Raw genomic sequence first — 23,313 nt, 5'->3', positions numbered from 1 at the left:
TGGTCGCCTTGGTGGATGATATGAGGAGGGCTCTGGATAGGGGCGAATGCTCCTTCCTTGTTCTGCTCGACCTCTCAGCGGCTTTTGATACTGTTGACCATGGTATCCTCCTGGACCGCCTGGAGGGGTTGGGCATTGGAGACACCGTATTGCGGTGGGTCTGGTCCTTCCTTTCCAGCAGGTACCAGGAGGTTTCGGACCCATGGCCGCTCACTTGTGGGGTGCCACAGGGTTCCATCCTCTCCCTGATGCTATTTAACATCTATGTGAAGCCGCTGGGGGCTTCATCAGGAGGTTTGGGGTGCAGTGTCATCAGTATGTGGATGACACGCAGCTCTACCTCTCGTTCAAATCTTCACCAAGGTTGGCCGTAGAATCCCTGTCCAAATGTCTGGAGACAGTGAGTAGCTGGATGGGGAGGAACAAGCTGAAGCTGAACCCTGACAAGACCAAGGTATTTTTGGTGGGAGACAAGAGGAGGTTGGGGGATGTTGACCTGGTGCTGAATGGGGTACGGCTACCCTTGAAAGACCAGGTCTGCAGCCTGGGGGTCATTTTGGACTCCCAGCTGTCCATGGAGGCTCAGGTGTCAGCTGTGAGCCGGACAGCGCTGTACCAACTCCATCTGATATGGCGGCTGCGCCCCTACCTTCCCGACCATCTGCTCCCATCGGTAGTACATGCCCTGGTCTCCTCTCGTTTAGACTACTGTAATGCGCTCTACGTGGGGTCACTATATGGTTCCGGCTCAGCCTATCTCAAGGAGTGCCTCCAGCAACACCAGACAGGCCGCTCAACAAGATCAGCCTCGGATGGCCTTCTCTCTGTCCCATCAGCCAGGACAGCTAGGCTGGTGAGGACGAGGGAGAGGGCCTTCTCTGTGGTGGCCCCCACTCTGTGGAACTCCCTCCCTGGGGAACTCCTCCATGCCCCCTCTTTAATGTGCTTCCACCACGCATTAAATATGTGTTTGTTCAGGCAGGCATTTGGGGTGGGCTAGGGTAATTTTAGAAATGCGATGTTTTTAATGTTGAATTTTATTGTATGAACTGTTTTTATTGTTGTACATCGCCCAGAGTGGCTGGGTGACCAGCCAGATGGGCGATAAACGAACGAACGAAAGGCCAGCTCTCTGGGCTCAACCAGCCCCCCTTGATCCACTGCCCCCCTCTCAGAGCCAGCTCAGCCAAGCCCACGAAGACACCCCAACCTCCTCCCTACCCAGTGCAGGAGATGGTAGCCACTGAATTTAGCACTGACCCAGGAAAGAAATAGCAGCAATAATTTTGAGGTAGGTATTTATTTACAAGTAAGGGGTAAGGGAATGAGAAAAGCAATAAGGCAAAGTACAATTAAGAATTTCCCCAAATATCAATTCCCTGTTTGGAAACCCAACATAGACTAAAAGAATAAAAGACTACATAACCCTAGTCTACTCACACCTCCAAGTAGGATCCTTCATTAAATGCCAGTGCTCCAACACCTTCCACGCAGACCAGATGGAAAACCAAAGGACAAAGAAGGACAGCTGTTTGTCTTTTTTTATCCTGTTCCTTACCCAGCTTCTAGCTCTTTCATCCCTCCCTGCCCCTTCCCTCAGGGAGGATGAGCTGGGTTTTTTCACACCTCTCCAGCTGTGCTGGCCTCTTGGCAGGCTGAGCTGGTTTACAACCTTGAGTCCCTGATAGGGATGTACGAAAATTCCGCCACGGATCTCGGGGAGGCCGAACGCCAGCGCATTCGGCCCCCCGAAATCGGTGGCGGAACGGCCCGCCACCCCCCTGCCACCCCCCCGGAACGAGACTTAGCTTGGGCGGATCTTCGTGGCGGCGGCGGCTCCGGTGGCGGCTCGGCGGCGGCCGGTCTTCCGACTGGCTGCCGCCACCGCCATTTCCAGTTTAAAAATTATTTGCATTCCCCTTATTTTCGCCGTCTTAGTCTACGTAAATGTTCACATAGACTAAGACATGCCAAAATAAGGAACGCAAATGGCGGCGGCCGTGGCCGCAACCATTTGCCTACGCGCGTTTGTTTGTTTTTTAAGTCAGCCGTGATAGGCTACGTAAACATTTACGTAGCCTATCACGGCTAACTGCAGGATGTCCAGCTGCTGGCGGAGCTGGACGGCGGCTCCGCAGAATTGCTGCGGAGCACAGGCGGCCAGCCAGGATTCCAGCGGGGGAGGAACGGAGCGCCTCCCCCCTGGCGAGGATTCCGGGGGGAGGGACGGAACGCCTCCCCCCAACCATAAACATAATCCGCGAAAGATAAGTACCTTTCGTACATCCCTAGTCCCTGATAAGGCCTCCGTCCTGGCACCTTCGGTCCCCCCACATCTCTTCCCCCCTCCAGTTGGCCTGACTTGTAAATCTTCTTGCAGGATCCTACTCCTTCCTACCATAAACCACTAAAACACCATCTAAAACTAAGCAAGGTAAAATTAACTCTTCCCACCACATTTTTAGCCCTGTAAGGCTTTTTCCTTGGCAGTAAGCCACTGTGGAAACTTCTGCTGAAAACTGAATGAGAAACATTTTCAATAAATAATAAAAACAAATAGTTTATTTTGGAATGGGAGACAATGGGCATCTTCCACAAACCACACCCCACCAACCCTCCTTCAGCCCTGCCGCCTGAAATGACACAGTGTAGTTCTTCGGCACTGCTTGTGGCCTGGCCCTTGGGAATTATTAGCTCGCCAGCCACTAGAGGCAGGGCCTCATTGCTGGTGGCTGTGTTTTTCCTAGGGATGTACGAAAGTTCCGCCACGGATCTCGGGGAGGCCGAATGCCAGCACATTCGGCCCCCCGAAATCGGTGGCGGAATGGCTCCCCGCCCCCCGCCCCCCCCCCCCAGGATGGGACTTACCTTAGGCGGATCTTCCTGGCGGCTGCGGCGGTGGCGGCGGCTGTGGCAGCGGTTCCGCGGCGGTGGCAGCAGCCGGTCTTCCGACTGGCTGCTGCCGCCGCCATTTCCAGGTAAAAAACAAAACAAAACAAAAAAACGTGATAGGCTACGTAAAGATTTACGTAGCCTATCACGGCTAGATTTTAAAAAAACACCATGATAGGCTACGTAAATGTTTACGTCGCCTATCACGGCTGATTAAAAAAAAAACACGTGCATACGCAAATGGCGGCGCCCATGGGCGCCGCCATTTGCGTACGCGCGTTTTTGTTTTTAAATCAGCCGTGATAGGCTATGTAAAGGTTTACGTAGCCTATCACGGCTGACTGCAGGGACGCAAACAGCGGCGGCTACGGCCGCCACCATTTGCGTCCCTGCTAGCCAGCGGCCGGATGTCCAGCTGCTGGCGGAGCCGGCCGGTGGCTCCGCAGAATCGCTGCAGAGCACAGCCGGCCGGCCAGGATTCCGGGGGAGAGGAACGGAGTGCCTCCCCCCGCAGCCAGGATTCCGGGGGGAGGGACAGAACGCCTCCCCCCCAGCATCAGCATAATCCGCGGAAAGGTAAGTACCTTTCGTACATCCCTAGTTTTTCCAGAACTCCCTCCCTAGGTAACCATGTATGGCCCTTATAGGGTCTGTTTTTGAACAGGCCTTCAGAACCTTTCTTTTAATTTTGTTTTAATGCTCTGTATTTAAACCGATTAGATTTATTATGTTTTCTTTTTAAAAAAATCTGTGTTGATTTAATATTTGTAATGCTTGTACTGTTTTAAACTGCTGCTGATGTTCTATCTATCTACCTGGTTGTCGTTTTTAAGTTTAGATGGATTTTATTTATTTATTACATTTACACCCTGCCTTTTTTCCTCTTGCAAGGAACCCAATGCGGCTTTCATGATCCTCCTCCTCTCCATTTTATTCTCACAACAATCCTGTGAGGTGGGTTGGGCTGAGAGTCTGTGACTGACCCAAAGTCACCCAGTGAGCTTCATGGCTGAGTGGGGATTCAAAAATGGGTCTCCCGAGTCCCAGTCCAACACTCTAAGCACCACACCATGCTGGCTCTCTCTTTATGTTGCATGTAGTCTTGGAAGGGCTTACAAATGCAGAAATAAACATTAAATGTGCGGGGGCTCTGCTCTCCCTGCCCTTAACCTACTGTGCTATCGAGTCTGAACTCTTCACTTCTGGCAGGGTAACCACCATGCTGCCATCCATGTCGTGTTGGTAGGACACTTCTGGTTTCTTGCCCAGCATGTTGGCTGCTGTCGAGACCTCCACTTTCTGCTGGAGATCTCCCTTGTCGCCCTTCTGGCCGGTCAGGGAGAACGTGTATAATGTCTGGGGCTTCAGGTGGGTGATCAGTTTCTTGGTTGTGCGCCCATCCACCTCGATCTCCTGGCCGATGTTTTTGTGTTTGATCTGAAAAAGCCAGAGGGTAGAGGAGGAAGACATGGGGAGAAGGAGAATTGAGTTTATAGAAGAAAAGAAGAAGAGCCGAGCTCCGTCAGATCAAAACTCCATCTGGCCCAGAATCCTGTATCCCACAGTGACCGACCAGATGCCTCCTGCGAAGCCCAGAAGGAGAATACCTTTTGGAGCACCTCTCCCAGCATGAACTGACCTGTACACTATGTTCATCATCTAAGGCCCTCCTCCAGGTGCATCCTCTGAAGAAAGCTCGGAAGGTGGGAACAAGGGAGAGGGCCTTCTCGGTGGTGGCCCCCCAGTTATGGAATGATCTCCCAAACAAGGCCTGCCTGGTACCAATATTGCTATCTTTTCGGTGCCAGGTTAAAACTGCCCTCTTCTCTCGGGCATTTGGCAGCGTATAATGAGTTCTTAATCAGCTTCTGGTCTGGATTGTCTTTGCCCGATTGTTTTAAAATTGTTTTTAGGTATATGTTGACTGTGTGTGCACTGTTTATATGTGTTTTTATATAAATAGTATAACACTATTTTTAATCTTTGTGAATCTCCCAGAGAGCTTCGACTATGGGGCGGTCACACTCGCTGGATTGTCACCTTGCTGTGGTGAGTGGGCTTGTGTGTTCCAATGAACCCTGTGAGCGAAGCCCTCAGGAGTTATGTACCCCCAGCAGGGTCACCCATGGCAGCAAGGTCAAGGGGGAGGAACCAGACAAAGAACAATCCAAGAAAGTCCTCAATGGCAGAACAGGCGGAAGATAACAAGGTGTATGTTACAACGGCTGAGAAGGCGGATGAAGGCTGCAGCAGATAAAGGACCACCAACTGTCATGATATTCATGCCATTGGATTAGAGCCTTTTCTGCGAAGACTGTGTGTTGATCATTGTGCACTGATCTCCATACATAAAACAAATTCACGCACAGGCGTCTCCCAATCTATGTCAGGGTGGAAACTGAGCCAATAGGACCCCAGAGCAGTTCTGATTCTGAGGAGGAACAGCAATCCGTGGGAGAGGAGCCAGCTCATCTCTCACAGGCACAGCAGCTGGCAGAGATTCCTCATGCCAGCATTCCTGGGAGAGATAGTGACCCTGGCAGCGAGAGAGCGCTGGAGGGGGGCTTGCTGGACGCTCGGCGCCGACACAGGGAGCGGCGACAGATGGAGGGTGCTGAAAGGAGGCGCAGCGCTCGTTTGGCGCGCAAGCAACGGTCGCGTCCCGAGGACCTAAGGGAAAGAGGGAGAATCTCTCCCTATCCCATAAGTTCAGGGTCTTCCCGTGATTCTCCTTCAAACGATGACCAACTGCCTTACCTGGAGCTTAGGCTACTCAGCTATCTTTCCCCAGGGCTGTTCCTTGCTTAGTCGCTGGTGATTAGCATCTGATAGAGTCATTAAGTTATAAAAGGAATAAAGCCTTGAAAAGAATCCTTTTCGTCTGTGTCTTAAGTTGGCTATTGGAGGTGACTGTAAGAGGCAGCTAGGGCGCTCCTGACAATCTAAACCCAACCAACCAAAAGTCCCATGGCAATCAGCGAATGGCAACGGGGGCAGGACTGTGAAATCTGGAAGCCCCTAGTCATGGACCGGCACATGGGTGGTGGATACAGATTCAGTCGTCCTGACTCAAGGACCGAAGCAGTTGAGTAGTTCGGCAGCTGTATCCACAACTGAGCAGTCCTATTCAGGATCCACTCTGCTCACCCCGTATGGGGAGGGGGCTAGAAAAGGTGCCCTAAACATAGTCTGCCTCATCTTCTCCCTGACTGGATTACCGCATCCAGTGGGGTCACCGTTCAGCGGTCGCAAAAGACAAATGAACTTTGGAACATGGAATATATGGACACTGCTGGACAATACAGATAGTGAACCATCTGAACGAAAGACTGCCATCATTGCAAGGGAGCTGAGACGTTTTAACATTGACATAGCAGCACTCAAAGAAACCCGAAGAGCAGGAGAGGGACAACTGAAGGAAGAAAAAGGAGATTACACCTTCTTCTGGAAAGGACTGCCTGAACAAGAATGACGAATACATGGAGTAGGCTTTGCTATTAAAAATGATCTTATGAAGCTCTTGTCAGAAGTTCCTACTGGCATTAGGGATGGGGGAGAATTTCTCCCCGAAACTTCGGGGGGCCGAGTGCCAACGCATTCGGTCCTCCGAAGGTTCGGGGAGAAATTCTCCCCCACCCCCCCGCCCCCCCCGGGATGGGACTTACCTTTTACAAATGTCACTCCCGGCGGCGGAGTGTTGCCCTTATTTTCGCCATAGTCTACGTAAATCTTTACGTAGACTACAGGGACCAAATAAGGAACGCGAATGGCGGCTCCCTATGGGGGCCACCATTAGCGTACGCGCTTTTTGTTTTTTTTAAAGTCACCCGTGATAGGCTACGTGACGATTAACGTAGCCTATCATGGCTGACTTTGCAGATCTAGCCATGATAGGCTACGTTAATAGTTACGTAGCCTATCACGGGGCTTCTTTTTTTTTTTTTTACTTTTCTTTTGAAGTTCGCGGCCGGGGAGACGGGGCGCTTCTCCCCGGCCTGAATTTCGGCCGGGTGAGGCGGGAAGCCTCCCCCCCGGCCTGAATTTCGGCCGGGCGAGGCGGGAAGACACCCCTCCCTCGCCTGAACTTCGGGGGGAGAAGCGAAGCGCCTCCCCCCCACCGCGAAAAAAGCTGCGGGACAAGGTAAGTCCCTTTCGTACATCCCTAACTGGCATTAACGAACGACTAGGGATGTACGAAACACTTACCTGGTTTTGTCCAGGGACATCCGCAGTGGGGGGGAGGCGCTCCGTCCCTCCCCCTGAAATCCTCTACGGGGAGGGGAGGCGATCCATTCCTCCCCCTGGAATCCTGCCCGGTCAGCTCCACTCTGCGGCGGCTCCATGGAGCCGCCAGCCAGGGCCGTCCGCAGCTGGAGTTCAGGCCGCAGACGGGCTGCTGCAGACGCAAATGGAGGCCGCCCTACCGGCCACCATTTGCGTCCAGCAAAGCTGCCGTGATAGGCTACGTAAGTATTTACATAGCCTATCACGGCAAGCCAAAAAAAAAAAACAGCGTACGCAAATGGCGGCGGCTATGGCGGCCGCCATTTGCATTCCCTATATTTAGCCGTTTTAGCCTACGTAAATATTTACGTAGGCTAAAATGGCAGAAAAAAAAGGAACGCAAATGGTGCTCACTACGCCATTTGCGTTCCCCTTTTTTTCACCGTAATAGCCTACGTAAATATTTACGTAGGCTAAAATGGCTAAAAATAGGGAATGCAAATGGCGGCCGCCGTAGCCGCTGCCATCATTTGCGTACGCCGTTTTTTTTTTTTTGGCTTGCTGTGATAGGCTACGTAAATATTTACGTAGCCTATCAGGGGCTGCCATAGGGACGCAAATGGCGTCCCCTACTCAGGACGCCATTTGCGTCCGCAGCAGCCCGGCAGGTAGGTTCTGTTTCGTGGGGCTTTTGCGGGGTGGTGGGGCGGGTTGCTCTGTTCCACCATGGATTCCGGGGGGGCGAATTCACTGAAATTCGTCCCCCCTGGGATCCGTGGCAGAATTCTCTAACAACCCTACGAACGACTCTCAAACCCATCGGCGCCGCCATTTGCGTTCCTTATTTGGTCCCGGTAGTCTACGTAAAGATTTACATAGACTACAGAGAAAATAAGCTTTTTTTTTTTTTCAAAGTCACCCATGATAGGCTACGTAACGATTTATGTAGCCTATCACTGCTGACTTTGGAAATCTAGCCGTGATAGGCTACGTAAATCGTTACGTAGCCTATCACGGGTGTTTTTGGGTTTTTTTACTTTATTTTGTAATGGCGGCGGTGGCAGCCGGTCGGAAGACCGGCCGCCGCCCCCACCCCCGACGAACCGCCGCCGAACTCCCGCCGGGACCTGCTGCCGAGAGGGACATTCGAGGGAGGTAAGTCCCATCCCGGGGGGGGGGGTGGTGGTGGTGGAGAATTTCACCAACAATTTCAGGGGGCCGAATGCGTTGGCATTCGGCCTCCCCGAGATTCGTGGAGAAATTCTCTGCCATCCCTATGAACAGGGCTCGGACTGCACCATGGTTCAATCCGCCGTTACAAGCCCTGAAACAGGAGGTGAGATGGCTAGAGCACCAGTGGCGGAAGTCTCGCTCCAAAGACGATCAGACACGGGCTAGAGCTGTATCTTCAGCCGATCACCTGGCGGTGAAGGCAGCAAACAAGGAATATTATGCTGCCTCTATCGCGTCTGCAGAGTGCTGTCCCAGGAGGCTGTTCCAAGTAGTCCAGAACCGCTGGACAGAAACGGCCTTGGTCGCCTTGGTGGATGATATGAGGAGGGCTCTGGATGGGGGAAAATGCTCCTTCCTTGTTCTGCTTGACCTCTCAGCGGCTTTTGATACCGTTGACAACGGTATCCTCCTGGACCGCCTGGAGGGGTTGGGCATTGGAGATACCGTATTACGGTGGTTCCAGTCCTTCCTTTCCAGCAGGTACCAGAGGGTAGCACTGGGAGAGGAGGTTTCAGACCCGTGGCTGCTCACTTGTGGGGTGCCACAGGGTTCCATCCTCTCCCCGATGCTATTTAACATCTATGTGAAGCCACTGGGGGCTTCATCAGGAGGTTTGGGGTGCAGTGTCATCAGTATGCGGATGACACGCAGCTCTACCTCTCGTTCAAATCTTCACCAAGGTTGGCCATAGAATCCCTGTCCAAATGTCTGGAGACGGTGAGTAGCTGGATGGGGAGGAACAAGCTGAAGCGGAACCCTGACAAGACCAAGGTATTTTTGGTGGGAGACAAGAGGAGGTTGGGGGATGCTGACCTGGTGCTGAATGGGGTACGGCTACCCTTGAAAGACCAGGTCTGCAGTTTGGGGGTCATTTTGGACTCCCAGCTGTCCATGGAGGCTCAGGTGTCAGCTGTGAGCCGGACAGCACTGTACCAACTCCATCTGATATGGCGGCTGCGCCCCTACCTTCCTGACCATCTGCTCCCATCGGTAGTACATGCCCTGGTCTCCTCTTGTTTAGACTACTGTAATGTGCTCTATGTGGGGTCACCCTTGAAGACGGTTTGGAAGCTGCAGCTGGTACAGAACGCGGCGGCTCACCTGATTAAAGGCAGCCGCCGGCAAGATCACATCACTCTAGTACTGAAGGAGCTGCACTGGCTACCAGTTGTTTTCCGGGCCAAATTCAAGATGTTGGTTTTGACCTTTAAAACCCTATACGGTTCCGGCCCAGCCTATCTCAAGGAGCGCCTCCAGCAGCACCAGACAGGCCGCTTAACAAGATCAGCCTTGGATGGCCTTCTGTCTGTCCCATCAGCCAGGACAGCTACACTGGTGGGGACGAGGGAGAGGGCCTTTTCTGTGGTGGCCCCCACTCTGTGGAACTCCCTCCCTAGGGAACTCTGTCATGCCCCCTCTTTAATGAGCTTCCGTCGTGCATTAAAAACGTGGTTGTTCAGGCAGGCATTTGGGGTGGGTTAGGGTATTTTAGAAAATGTTTTTATTGTAGAATTTTATTGTTTTAAACTGTTTTATTGTATGCTGTACATCGCCCAGAGTGGCTGGGTGACCAGCCAGATGGGCGATTAATAAATTTAATAAATAAATAAATAGAATTAAAATGAGCTTGGATTTCTAAGAATCCGACCTGCAGAATCTGCTGCGGAGCGACCCCCTCAGGCCACGTGGAGTCCGTGGGCTTTCGGATGATTTTTTTACTTCCCCGAAATTTACGCATATAAATCTGTAGAAAAATACGTACGTTTCTGCTGAGGAAACATAGAATGGAACAGGGGACAATACACTAAATGTTACGTACTGGGGTAAATTATGTAAATACTTATGTAATACTTACGTAAATACTTACGTAAATATTTACGTAATTATTTCCGTATTTTTCCACTTGACGAAAAAAAATATTCGCATCTGTCCGTGGGCAGATGACGGAACGAAAGGCGACGCAGATTTTACACAGTCCGTACATCCCTAGTCAGGGTGAGAAGTGTGTGTGAGGGATGCGTGAACATTTCTGGAGTTAAAAGCAGATTCCTTTTTCTTGGGGAATCCCTACAATGACTTGAAGGGGTGGTTAATACTGAAAGAGGAACCCAGTGGTAAAACATACCCTGAGCTTCAGGCTGGGAACATGCATGGGGAGGTTGCATGTTTGAATGCCTCCCTTTGCCCCCGATACAAACACACACACTTCACACAGTCTTGATCTTATAGCCAACGGAAGGTCTCAAAACACACAGCCTTCCATTATTTCTCTCTATTTTGCTGAATCAGGGCCCAAATGATGGCATTACATTAGATGCTTAAAGGCACAATCCTATGCATGTTTAGGCAGAAAAAGTCCTACAACTCCCAGCGTTCCATCGTAGCTGCTCACTTCTATTTGCCTGTGGCCTTAGCATGAACATAGGAATAAACAACTGAGGAGTGTAACAAGTGAATGGCCTCTCTTGTGGGTGTCCCTCCGCACAGGGGAGGGTCTTAAAGCGCCTTCTGCCTCCAGCCCTGGCTTGGGAGAAAGTTACATAACAGGGCAAAGGGTTCCCCAAGTCTCTTATTGTTCACACCATAGCAAGGGGATTAAAGAGCGCTTTGCCTTGCCCCAGCCTGGGTGAAATTGATCAAGGTACATAAATTATTATTAATTTACAACATTTATATAGCGCTCCACATCTAAACAGATTCCAGAGCAGTGAACAATAAAAGATAAAAAGATAAAAGAATAAAACGCCATATTAAAAATTGTAATTTTTAAAAACAGGGTACCTATAAGAACCGTTTCTGGTCAGTCAGGGAAGGCTTCCTGAAATAAAGATGTTTTCAGGAGCCGCTGAAAACAACACAATATTGGTGCCTGCCTGACCTCAAGAAGCAGGGAGTTCCATAGAAAGGGGGCCACCAAACGAAGGCCCTTCTCCAGGTGGACTCCAACCAGGCCATAGGTCCATGTGGAACCCTCTGATGACCTCAGCGACCGGGCAGGTTGGTTAAGGGAGAAGGTGCTCTCCCAGGTATCCTGGTCCCAAGTTGTAATAGGGATACCAGAGAACAAAAGGCTCCACCAAAGTCTCAAAGCCTTTGCTGTTCACACCATAACGGAACATTAAAGAACCCATTGCCTGTGTTGGGCCAGAGGTCAAACTACAATTAACAGGACAAAGGGCTCCACTGAAGCCTCTCTTGTTCTTCACAATACAGCACAGGGAGTTAAAGAGCCCTTTGCCTTTGCTAGGGAGAAAGTGCTTGGGGCATATAATTGTGGATGCACACACATGCAGGCATGGGGTCCTTGAGATCAAGGGCTATGCTCGGGGCCCTGACGGAAATCCTTTGAGGTCTGAATTTGGTTCCAGGCCTCCAGTTGCCAACCCCTTATTTTTCAAGTGCTCAAAAGCATTTCACCAGAACCTTTACACAACAGCCCTGTAAAGCAGGCCAAGAATACAATCCTCATACAATGTTCACCTGCCCTCTTGGTCACGACCAGTTTGGGTTTGCTACGGGCGCCATCGCCTTTCATTGTATAGGCAGCTACCGTGATGGAGTAGGTCGTCTCTGGCTGCAGCCCTGTGATGATAATCTCCTGTGGACAGGAATCCAAAACCAGACATTATTTCTTCCATTGAAATGTTGAAGTAAGAACTGTTTGAACTTGCAGGGGGAAAACAACAACAACTGAAAAACATGCAGGGAACACAACACACAGCAGTCCTTCAGAGGGGACAAAAAAGGGAAATGTGATGGGGAGGAAAACCAAACATTTTAGCTACAAAACACATGCTCACGCCTTGCTACGAAGACACCACTCTTGATGCAAAGCACGCAGCAGTCGGAAGGGCCTTTGCTCCCCCATCTGCCTCCCACCATCTCTCTTCCTATCTCAACAGAAAACACTTCTGCCATCAAAATGTTCACCAGGTTCTTCAAAGAGTCCTAAAGTCTCCGAGGGAAGAATCCACCATCTTCAAGAAGATTAAAGTGTCCCCTCCCCCTTCCAGACCTATTTTCTTTCTGAAGGGGAAGGCGGCAGCTTTAGTTCTGGCACGAGAAGCCTTCCTGTGCCATGAAGCAACTGTTTTGAGGCCAGTGAGCCAGATAAACACATTTCTCCTGCCTCTAGTGCAGGCCTCTGTGTTGTGGTCCTCCTCCGACAGTTCAACTTTCCCCAATCTGACACCCTACAGATGCATAAGACTTGCAAGTCCCATCAACATGTCAGCTGTGGTTGATGGGAGTTGAAGTCCCAACACATCTGGAAGGTGCCCAAGTGCAGAAGGCTGGTGTAAACAATACGGAGTGAGATGGGAGGTCTCAGGTAGCTTCCCATGTTCACGGTTAGCCAGAGGGGCCAAAGCTCAGTGGTAGAGTGCATAGTCTGCAAGCCCCATAAGCCATGGTGGCTGGGGATGATGAGATTTCTAGTACAACACATTGGGATGGCACCAGGTTGGGGAAGTGTCAAGTGCCAAACCAGCCAAAGAGGTCTATCTCTTAGTAAATAGCCTTTATTATGCGAACCAGTCAGATCAACAGCGTTTCAGGTTACAGACTTCCTCAGCCTCCAGCAGCCTAGAGCTAAGATCTCTAACTAGCTTTGCACAATATCACATAGACTACCTGAAGATCCCTTTGATGGATGCACTATTGCTATGAAAGTTGCAATGAAACTGGCATCAACCCACAGTATCAAACCTGAGAGGCTTTTCTAGTCAGAGAGGGTCTTTCCCTAAGGACCTCTTTGAATGGGCCTACCTTGTAGAACACCTTACTTCCCAAAGTTGCTCCTCCCTTGTGACCCAACATCCAATTTTGGACTCCATCACACCCAACTCCTCCCTCCCTGTAAGATCTTGTATTCCCACAGATGGAGATGTTTCTGTTTGGCTTTGAACTAACTAATTAACTGGCATCTGTACAGATCCGTCTCTTCCCGTGTCTCCCTGCTCTATCTCCTGAAACCTTGGTAAATCTCCCACTGCTTCGTCCTCTTCCTCATGGGACTCCGAGTCAGTTCCCATGCCCTCTCAAGATGCTCCTGCAGAGGTGCTGGGCCCAATCCTTACAGGGAGGCTGCTCAAACTCATGGGAGCCATGCCTGAGCAATCATACACTTAGACCAGTTTAACTATAGTGCTTCCCACCCCCATTCCCATCCCCCAGGAGTGACACCAAGAAAGCATGGCACAATCAGAGATAGGGAAGGAGAACACAAGGTGACAGAGAGCTGGGATGCAGGGCAAGAGGGATTTGAGGAGAAAAAGAAAAGGCAAGGGGGGAGGGGAAAAAACACCCCCCCCCCAACAACAACAACTTCACACCATTACTAACAAAGGAGAAGGGAGCAAAGCAAAATCAACCAGGACAGGAGTGCCTTACTCATGTATTCTGCGGTGTCATCTGTTTCCCACTGAGCAAAAGAGGGTACGCAGGTAAGAATGAAAAGAGGAGAAAGAGAAGCGTAAGACAGAAAGAGAGCATGGTGGAGCCACTGGGAAGTGAAACACTGCTCCTAGAAGCCCACAGGCCCCTTGGGCAAACAGGAAGAAGGTCCAAGGAGGCATGAAGTTAGTAGTGGACATGGCCCCTGGTTAATGGGAGGAAAGCAACTAGAGCGGCATCACATTTTTGTGGCACTGAACATTCTCCAGGTGAAAGGTATGCTTTCGAGGGGAACATTCATTGCATAAAGGCCCTGGCTTCTCAAGGATCAGGTAGCAAGTCATGGGAAAAACACTTCTTTGTCCAAGACCTTGGAGAGCCACTGCCAGTCAGTGAAGACAATCCTGAGCTAGATGAACTGATTCAGTATAAGGCAGCTTCCTAGGGCTACTTTTACCAGAGGAACTGTAGCTTAGTGATAGAGCACACTGTTTACAGGTAGAAGGCTTCAGGTATAATCTTTAGTATCCCCAGTCCAAGAGGATCTCAAGTAGCAGATTGCAGCTTTTGTTCTCTTTCCCGTTTACCATTGTGTGCAGCTGTGCACTGATTATATCATAGTGCAAAATGGAAAGCCCTATGCAATTGCCTGATTGCATCAGGATATGTATAGTTTTTGGTGGGGTGAGGGCAAGGTGCTTTAATTGCCACACTATACGCTTGTGTGCATCAGCAACCAGTAAAGAAATACCCCCACCCCACCCCCAAAGTGCAAGATGGAGCACTGCAGTCAATGGTGCATGCATGAAATCCAGAAACTGAAAATGTGAGGAGACAGATGGCTAACGCATCAGTGCCACTCCACAAAAAGATCAGGCAATTTGGAACCTGAAAAACCTGGGGAGAGTTCTTCTATGCATTCCTAACATGAACAAAATGCATAGATTTCTACCCTCAGATTCACATTCTTGATCTGGCTCTCATAGCCAAGTTGCCAATCACAAGGACAGACAGATTTGCTCAGGAATGAAATCAGCCTTCTGGCTCATCAGCCAACTTGTGTGTGTGTGTGTGTGTAATAAAGGAGGATATGTGTCTGTCTGTCATAGCCATAGCTCGAAGACCATGAAACCTAGACAACAGAAACTTGGTATGTTTCAGGGCATAGATTTGCAGTTGATACAGCTTGAAGCCGGGGGGGGGGGGGGGGGCGGGCGTAGTTTGAGGGACAGAGTGTTAAGGGCTCTTTGGAGGCCTCTTTCAGTCTAATTTAGTAGCTAAGTCTAGACACAGACAAATTGGTTTTTTTTAAGCTTTATTCTTCTTTTTTTTTAAGCTTTATTCTTCTTTTATAACTTAACAACTCTACCGTTAGCAACTAGATAAGAGCAGCAGAGTACCTATGCCTTAAGTTGGAACAGTTGGTCCCCGTTTGAAAGGGAATTACTGGCAGACCCCTGAACTTAAGGACTAGGGAGAGTCCCTCCCCTTTTTTTTTGGATCCTCTGGGCGCAGCCGTTGTTTGCGCACCAACCGGGCACTACGCCTCCTTTTTGCGCCCTATATTTGGCACCGCTCTCTGCATCAGCGTCGCGCGTCTATTAAGTCTGCTTCCCACGCTCTGTCACTCTCTGGACTGCTATCTAAGCTAGGAATGCTGGTGGGAGGAATCTCCATCAGCTGTTGGCCCTGGGAAAGAGGAGCGCGCTCCTCTCCCAGGAGCGACTGCTCTTCCTCAGAATCAGAACTACTCTGGGATTCTATGGGCTCAGTGTCCACCCTGACACAGAGTTATACGGCTGCTCCCTTCCCACTGCCATGGGGCAGCCTCCCTCAGGGGAATGGAGTGGGCAGACCGCACCCTCAGGGGGCTGTAGGGGTGCACTATGGCAAGGAGCATATCATGGTGCCAGCGGCATGGCGTCACCCAGACAGGGTGAGCACAACATGCCCAACTCTGACTGCCATGTAACTTTGCTTGAAGGCTTCGACGTATTGCACCAAGGGCTATTCCAGCTTGTGCAAAGTTGGGTCCATTTGCTAGTCTGTCTGTCCGTCCGTCCGTCCGTCCATCCATCCATCTATCATGAACATTCACTCACCTGAGCATCAGCCAGCATCACATCCTTGATCTGTGGCGAACTGTTAGCCTCTCCGTTCTCCATGCGTACGTAGTGGACTTGGTAGCCACGGATCTGTCCGTGCTGGCGGTTCTGGACTGGCCAGTGCCAGAACACTTGGATGGCAGTTGAATTCAGAACCTCCACTTCCACCTTGCGAGGTGGGGCACTAGGCACTGCAAAAGAAGAAAGGGAAGGAGGCAGAGAGAGGGGGAGAAATAGAGAGAGAAGAGGGTGGACAGTTCAGCTTTAATACAGGAAATGCACAGTGCAGGTTATTGTTGTTTGCAATGCTGCTGAAGAAGGACAGTCCCATTTGTACCCTGTCTGAACTCAAGGGGGTTGCTCAGGAGTCTATATCCGGGTCTATGATGCAACCGTTAGTGGTTTGGGCAAGGCCTTCATGGATGCGAGCAAAACAGGATGGGGCCACAGGCTTTGTTGGGTCACCATCAATACAAGGCAATCCAAATCTACCAGTCTCTGCTTGACTCATACAGCTCAGAACACAGAGTTGGCTACATAGCCTTCCCTGACCAGGTGACCTTCAGATGGCTTGGACTACAACTCCCATCATCTCTCACCATTGGCCATGCTGACTGGGGCTGGTTGTTGTCTCTGCTAATCAAAAAATGCCAGTACTTCAACCCTTTGAGCCCAGGCTCCATGACACAATTGTCTGGGACCAGGCAAATTCTGGGTGACCACGATCATATGCTAGCTTAAACTCCCTGCAAACTCCCCTCCTTTAAACAGCAGCCTTGACAACTCAGGCAGTAGAACTGGGTCGAGTGTGGCTGAGCATCAGGTGAGGCCGACTTCCCTGTGCCAAAAATTGGCATCTGCCATACAGGCTACAAGACAGCCATGGAGTTATGTGTACCCTGTGCTGCTTTTGGGACTCTCCTTGAGGGCATGGCTACGGGACTACGGGGGCTTTCATGGTGAGCACCTGTGCTTCACAATGTACCACTACACCACTGATCCTAGAAGTCAGATGATCCCAGACAGCCAGTCCTGAACCACTGGCTGCTATATAGCTACCCGATTTCTACAGGTACCTGCCACCTCTCCAGCCATTGAGGGCTGGATTTTGTCAGTGCACCTCGTTGCACGTGTGTGTGTTCCATCAGTCTAAGTGCCCCCCATATTGATTAACTCAAACAACAATGTGTGTGTTTGTGTGTGTGCGCTGTTACAGGCTTCTTCAGGAAAGTGTCTCAAGATTGCGTCATATACTACAACGAAGCAATGATAGCGCCCCTAAATCCTAATGCAGCCATTTTTATTGTTCCAGGGACATTTGAACTGGAATTGTTTTATATTTAATATATTATACACATTGCTTCGGAGTGCCATGCCTTTGGCAGAGAGTGTGAGATATACGACATTCTAAAATAAATAAAGGGCCACTAGAAATTAGTTAATGGCCCACACAACACCCTACCATGATGGAGGTAGACTGCTGTACATTTGCACACTGGCAATTCCCTCTTTCCAATATCCTGCCAGGATTCTGCATTGGGTACGAAATGGCCACTCCCAATGGAGAGACGCAGAACAAATTACTCTCAGAGCATGCTGCATGTTCCTGCACAAGTTGCTGTTCTGGGCTCATCTCCATTCAATCATGCAGAAAAATCAAAGGGTGTAGGTTCCTCAGGGGGAGCAAAATTGTTGCTTTTACACATGCAAAAAGTAAATCTTTTCATAGGGAGCCAGAGTGAATGCCACACGTATCACAGACTTGGGAAGCACTACCTTGAAGGCTCCCCTCCACTTTTGCCTGTGTACTGCATTTAGCATAAAAGTAAAGTGGACTGCACTGCACATTAACACTAGATATTGACATTAAAGTGTGCCACGAATACATGACTTTGGAGAAGTGCTGCCTTAACAGCTCCTTGGCTTTCGCCCCTTTTGTCTCTGCCCTGCATTTCACATTAAAGTGTGCCATAGGTATCATAAGATTGGGAAGCACTGCCTTAACGCAGGGGTTCAGAACCTCAAATCCAGGGGCCAAATCCGGGCCTCTGGGAGTTCCCAGATGGCCATGCCCCTTCCTTGGCTACTGACTGCTTGGTGGTTTCCTGGCTTTTGTGCTGTTTTTTCCCCATGCTAAAAGGCTGAAATGCCACTCTGAAGGCTTAGTGACTGGTTGTAAGAGCTTTAAGCTACAATAGGCTGGTAGTTTTTGGATTTTGAGCCCTGCCCTTCTGGGCTTTGGCCCCACCTAGTACTGGAATGTGGCCCCTGAGAGCCTCTTGGAAGTGGAATTCGGTCCCTGGGCTGAAAGAGGTTCAATACCGCTGCCTTAAAGGCTCCATAGCCCTCCTCACCCCACCATATCTCTACACCACATTTAGCAGCACAGCTGCAGTATGCTCAAGAGAAAAGACAAGAATGTGAGGAGAAAACTATTACCATCTTCATCAGTATGGACGATGACCGGCGAGCTTTCAGGGCCTGGCCCCATCATCGTGTGCGCCACCACAGTGATGCGGTATTCCGTCCACTTCTCCAGCAGTTCCAGAAGGATCTGGTTGATTGTTGGGGGAATGTTGTTCACCACTTTCGGTTCCGTGTCCTCCGAGTCCAGGGCTTGATAGTGGACGTTATATCTATCCAAGATGCTATTTTGGCTTTCGGCTGGAGGTGACTGCCAACTTACCAGAATGGCTGTGGATCTGGTGCTGACACATTTTACATCTTGAGGGGGGGCAGACGGTTCTATGGGGAGCAGAAAGGGAAGTTCATGGGGCAGGGGAGAAGAGATGGAGAGGGGGAAGCAAGAAGAGGAGGATGGGGGGAAAACAACAAAAGATGGGAAAGGTAAAAGTAAAAAAGAAGAATGATAACAAAAAAATCTAAAACAAAACACACAAACATTTGGTTGAAGAAGATAAAATTTAAAAGAAAAATAAATAAAATTTGCTTCTTTTGAATTTAAGACAAAAGAAAACAAAGAAGCAACGGAAACAAAGCAAGTGAGTATTGCAACACAAATCTTACAAAGCAAATGAAGAGACACACAGTTAGGGCGGGCTAGCTGAGGGTCTCTCCTTGACAGCTGCAGCCACACAGGGCTGCTGTCAACATTATCCTTGGCTGTTGTTTTTGCAACAGCACCTACATCAAAAGCTGCATCAAAATTGCTCATCTACACAGATTATTTTATTTTGCGGGGAGAGAAGAGGAGGAAGCTCTCCAAGGAAGAGAATGCAAGAGATTAGTGCTCACTGATCTTTCCAGAAAAATCCACATAGATGACCAATCCTTCTGAAACTTTCTGCATATTCCCCAAAACACTCTGACAGAGGCAACTGTCACATGGACAGCAGGCCCAGGGGGAAATTCTTCCCTGCTCCATCCAAAGGCTGTGTGCCTTCTGCAATTTTGCATACATGGAAGAGAATCCTGAATATACAGTGTGCTTACTCCCTGAGCAGATCCCACAAGCAGGAAGGGATCCAGTCCCTAGCCTTGAAAGAGATCCCTTCTCAACTGGGATGGTATGGTCTGCAACTGAGAGAGAGCCGCACTGCAGGAACAACAGAATTACTTCCAGCAAACAGACCTATGTGACCACAGAGTAGAGATGTCGGAGAAATCTGTTTTGAGGGTGGAGTTTGCCACGTTTTCCTAGGCTTGGACCCACAGAATTCATTTTGGTTCCCACTGCGGCACCTGATTTCATCTGGAGTGAGTTAGGCCAGTTTGCGGATTTTCTGGGAATTTTGTGCATGTGTTTTGGAAGATTCTGCATTTGGGGCAAATTCCGAAGCAAGTTGTGAAAATTACAGCTGAATTTGTGCAAATTACAGCTGAATTTGTGCAAATTACAGCTGAATTTGTGCAAACTATGCAAATGATGGGCAAATTTGTGCAAATTGCTAAGAAATTTGGGCAAACTGTGGAACCTCCCCCCCCCATGTTCCCGGATTTCTGGGAACAGCCTACAGCTCAGCTTGCAGACACAAACTGAGTTGTACACTCTGCAGAACTCCATCGAGCCAAAAAAGAACTGAATTTCCCAGTGACGGACATCCCTACCACAGAGTCTAGCCTGCTGATACACATGTCAAAGGATGCCGCTTATGCGCAAGCAGTTCTGCTGCTTTTGTTGCATGTGAACTCCATGTCTACAAAGAGCAGCAGAATAATGTCCTAGAGCAGGGGCAGGTAGTAAAGCTCTAGATGTTTTGGACTTCAACTTCCAGCATTCCTCACTACTGGCCATGCTGGGAAAGGCTTCTGGGAGTTGAAGTCCAAAGCATCTAGAGATCTACCTTCTGCCCACCTCTGTTCTAGAAGGACAAACAAGGAAGGGCAGTTTCTCCTTTCTTCACCCCACACAAGAAAAGAACTGCTTCATACAAATGGATGCTCACAGGGGTGTTGGAAGTTGCGCCCACATAACATGGCATTTTGTTTTCAACCCAGGAAACCCATTTGAAAAGGTTTTTGGTGTTTTGTTGTTGTTGTCGTTGTTTTGTGGGGCAGGAGTTGTTTCACCTTCAATCCAGAGGCTCTGATATGCAAAAAGAAAAAAGCTTCCCAGCTGCCAACAAGTTGCAATGCATATGTGCAAGAGATCTGCTTACACACTGACTCTCTGGGCTGGGGTTATAATGTTTATTTCAATTGTGATTTTATGTTTGTATCTTTTTTTAAACACACCTATCTTTGTGTAGGCTGCCCTAATGATTTTATTGAAGAGTGACATACAAATTGTTTAAATAACATGAAAACAGCCTATGCTGTGTTTCAGCAGGAAAAAGAGGCCTGCTTGAACAAAAAATTAAATGAAAGCAAAGCCATCCTGTTACTTATAATGTGCCTTTTGAGGATGGATCTCTGGATCTTGGCCCAGTTTGTTAACTTCTATCACTTCCTATATTTTTCTTACTGTTAAATCTCCAGAAGAACAACTCTTTTGTTAGAATCCATGCACTTTGTTCAACTGCTTTAGCAGGGAAGAATTTAAGGTACAGCTCTCTTCGTTCTGGATACAGAAAAGCTGAAATTAAAGTGCAGCAGTGCTGCCCCTTGTAGACAGAACAACGTTCTAAAACATGTTTCAGATTCTGGTGTCTGCTTATGGGACAGAAAAAGAAGCAACAAGAAAAGGATCAAGGGGGGAAAAATGGACTTCCAAATTGTTCTGCTTGGCTAAAATCTAATGTGAAAACATGTATAGGATGAAGCCAAACATTCTAAGGATGTGGTTCTTTATGTTGTCTCTCCTCCCAACACCAAGCATTACAGCAAGTTAGGCTAAGAGTCAGCAACTGGTGGCCCCTGACAAAGTCCAGGCCTTTGAGGGGAGTTCTCTTTTATCTCCGCCCCCCTGGCCCCAATTCCAGAGGCAAAAAGAGATGTTCCCCTGTGGTAGTGGGATTTTCCCAAACGCCATTCCTTTTTTGGGGTGGGGGATGCTCTTCCCATCTGATTTTCATATATCTTCACAGCCTATGGAGTTGTCCAGCCATAGTGCCTTTTTAATAAAACGTAGCTCTCTTGAGCAATCAAGTTAAAATTACTTGTTAGATTGGCTCCCCGCCCCCCCAGTAACATTTGTCAACCTCTCTGCCAGCCATTCAAAAATAAAAGAGACTATTTCAAGCCAAACTGACAAGTTCAGAAAGCAAACAAAACTAATGATAAAATCAAGCCACCGCGTTAAAAAAAATCAAAAGGGAAATAACAATTGCATAATAATAATAATAATAATAATAATAATAATAATAATAATAATAATCCCTGAAATTATACATAAAATATAAAGCAAATCCTTCCAGAGTCCTTGTAGTCTGTTTTTACTTACCTTCTGCAACGGCTAACTTTATTAGACTTCCTTACGGGAGTGCTAGGGTAACTTGGCTCTGCAGAGGCAAGGTCAGACTCGTGATGGGTTTCTACGCATCACTCTAACACAGTGGCTCTCCCACTATGAGAAGTTATTTCCCATTTTGTTCGATCTCCCTGGGTCTGGATTTTGCTTAATAACAGGCCTCCGCATGGTTTGGGACCAGGGTACCCGAAGGGAAGCTCCTGTCCACTTATTAAGATTGTTGGTGGAGGTTGCGTATCCCAGTACCCTTGAACTATATCTGGCTGAGACCAAGGAGAAGGTAATTTCAGTTGCTACTATAGGGTGACCATGTGTCCTACTTTATAGAGGCCAGTCCTCTATTTGAAGGCATCCTCTATTTGATAGGTTCTCTAGTCCAAATGTGGTTTAAAGATCAACAACTGTAAGAAGGGGAACAGGGGCCTTGTAGCACTGGAGACAGTAAACTGAGCAAACATGTAGGTTAACTGGTCACAGTTGTCCACACTATGGTGAGATATATTGTCTTGCTATTTAAATTACAGTAATTATTTCTAAATTCCCATCTATACATATAAATTAGCATAGAGGTGCAATTAGCCCCTGCTGTGGCTATTTTATCAAACGTAAGTCTGATAAAATAAATAATATTTATAATTAATAAATAATAAGTAAGTTAAAGACCTTTTTATTTACACAAGCAATTGGCTCCTGACTTGCTGGTGTTGGTGCTTTTAGGTTAGATTATTATTGTTGTATTTTTAACTGTTATAGGGTACAATTCTATGCATGTTTAGACAGAAAAAAGACCTACAATGCCTAGCATGGCTGGCTGGGGAATGCTGGGAGTTGTAGGACTTTTTTCTGTCTAAACATGCATAGGATTGCGCCCTTAGTGTGATAGTATGATTTTATGGTTGTTTTATTGGTACTTGTGTTATTGGTAATGTAAGCCACTCTGTGCCTCATTTGGAGGAAGGGTGGGGTATAAGAAATAGAAATAAATAAAATAATGTTATGCAAATCTGTGTCTTCTCTTGCCCCCTTTTTTGGTGAGACATAAGTGGCCACCCTACTTTTTAACGGGTTTTCACCACATTGTAAAAACCTTAATAACATAAGAAGTTATAATGCTGTATTGGAAACACACGCACGTGGCTGGACAGGTGGTTGGTGCTGTCAGTCCAACATGCTAGCCACAACACCACACCGGCTCTTTTGCTTTTTAAATGCTTTTAAAAATATGTTTGGCCCTAATATATGCATTTGGGTGTACAGTTATCCCTATTATATGCATTTTAGTACACTCCCTGCCCCGCCACCAATAACTGCATCACCAAATTATAAGAAGTGTGAATACTAAAGGATAACTGTGTTCTGGTTTGCGTATTGATTTGGGAAGCACTAACTTTACAAGTTCTAATCAAAATGCGAGCCAAACAAAATTCTTACCCCCACCCTTAGGTGAGCATTTCAGTCCTGTGAGTTCAAAGTGGTACAGTCCAGACATAAGTATACCACATTGTTGAGAAGTGGGCTTTGGTTTTGCAGTGTTTCAAAATCTTGTTTCAGTTGAGATGCCCCCACCCAAAGTGGGTGGCTAAAAGAGAGGGGTCC

The 23,313-nt window shown here is 48.5% G+C and overlaps 1 protein-coding gene across 1 annotated transcript in view; it reads right to left on the bottom strand.

Moving 5' to 3' along the window:
- LOC146334064 (receptor-type tyrosine-protein phosphatase S-like) overlaps nucleotides 1–23,313 on the bottom strand; it is a 256,868-nt gene that overhangs the window by 125,574 nt on the left and 107,981 nt on the right. Inside the window, 5 exon segments of the mRNA XM_084824914.1 lie at nucleotides 4,067–4,329; nucleotides 10,217–10,335; nucleotides 11,830–11,947; nucleotides 15,846–16,039; nucleotides 18,288–18,593. Coding sequence (XP_084681040.1) covers nucleotides 4,067–4,329; nucleotides 10,217–10,335; nucleotides 11,830–11,947; nucleotides 15,846–16,039; nucleotides 18,288–18,593 — 1,000 coding nt within the window.

The sequence above is a fragment of the Heloderma suspectum genome, chromosome W (assembly GCF_057233095.1).
Source record: "Heloderma suspectum isolate Gila_16-S chromosome W, 16-S_ref, whole genome shotgun sequence".
Taxonomy (NCBI): domain Eukaryota; kingdom Metazoa; phylum Chordata; class Lepidosauria; order Squamata; family Helodermatidae; genus Heloderma; species Heloderma suspectum.
This window is presented reverse-complemented; position numbering and strand designations above follow the sequence as displayed.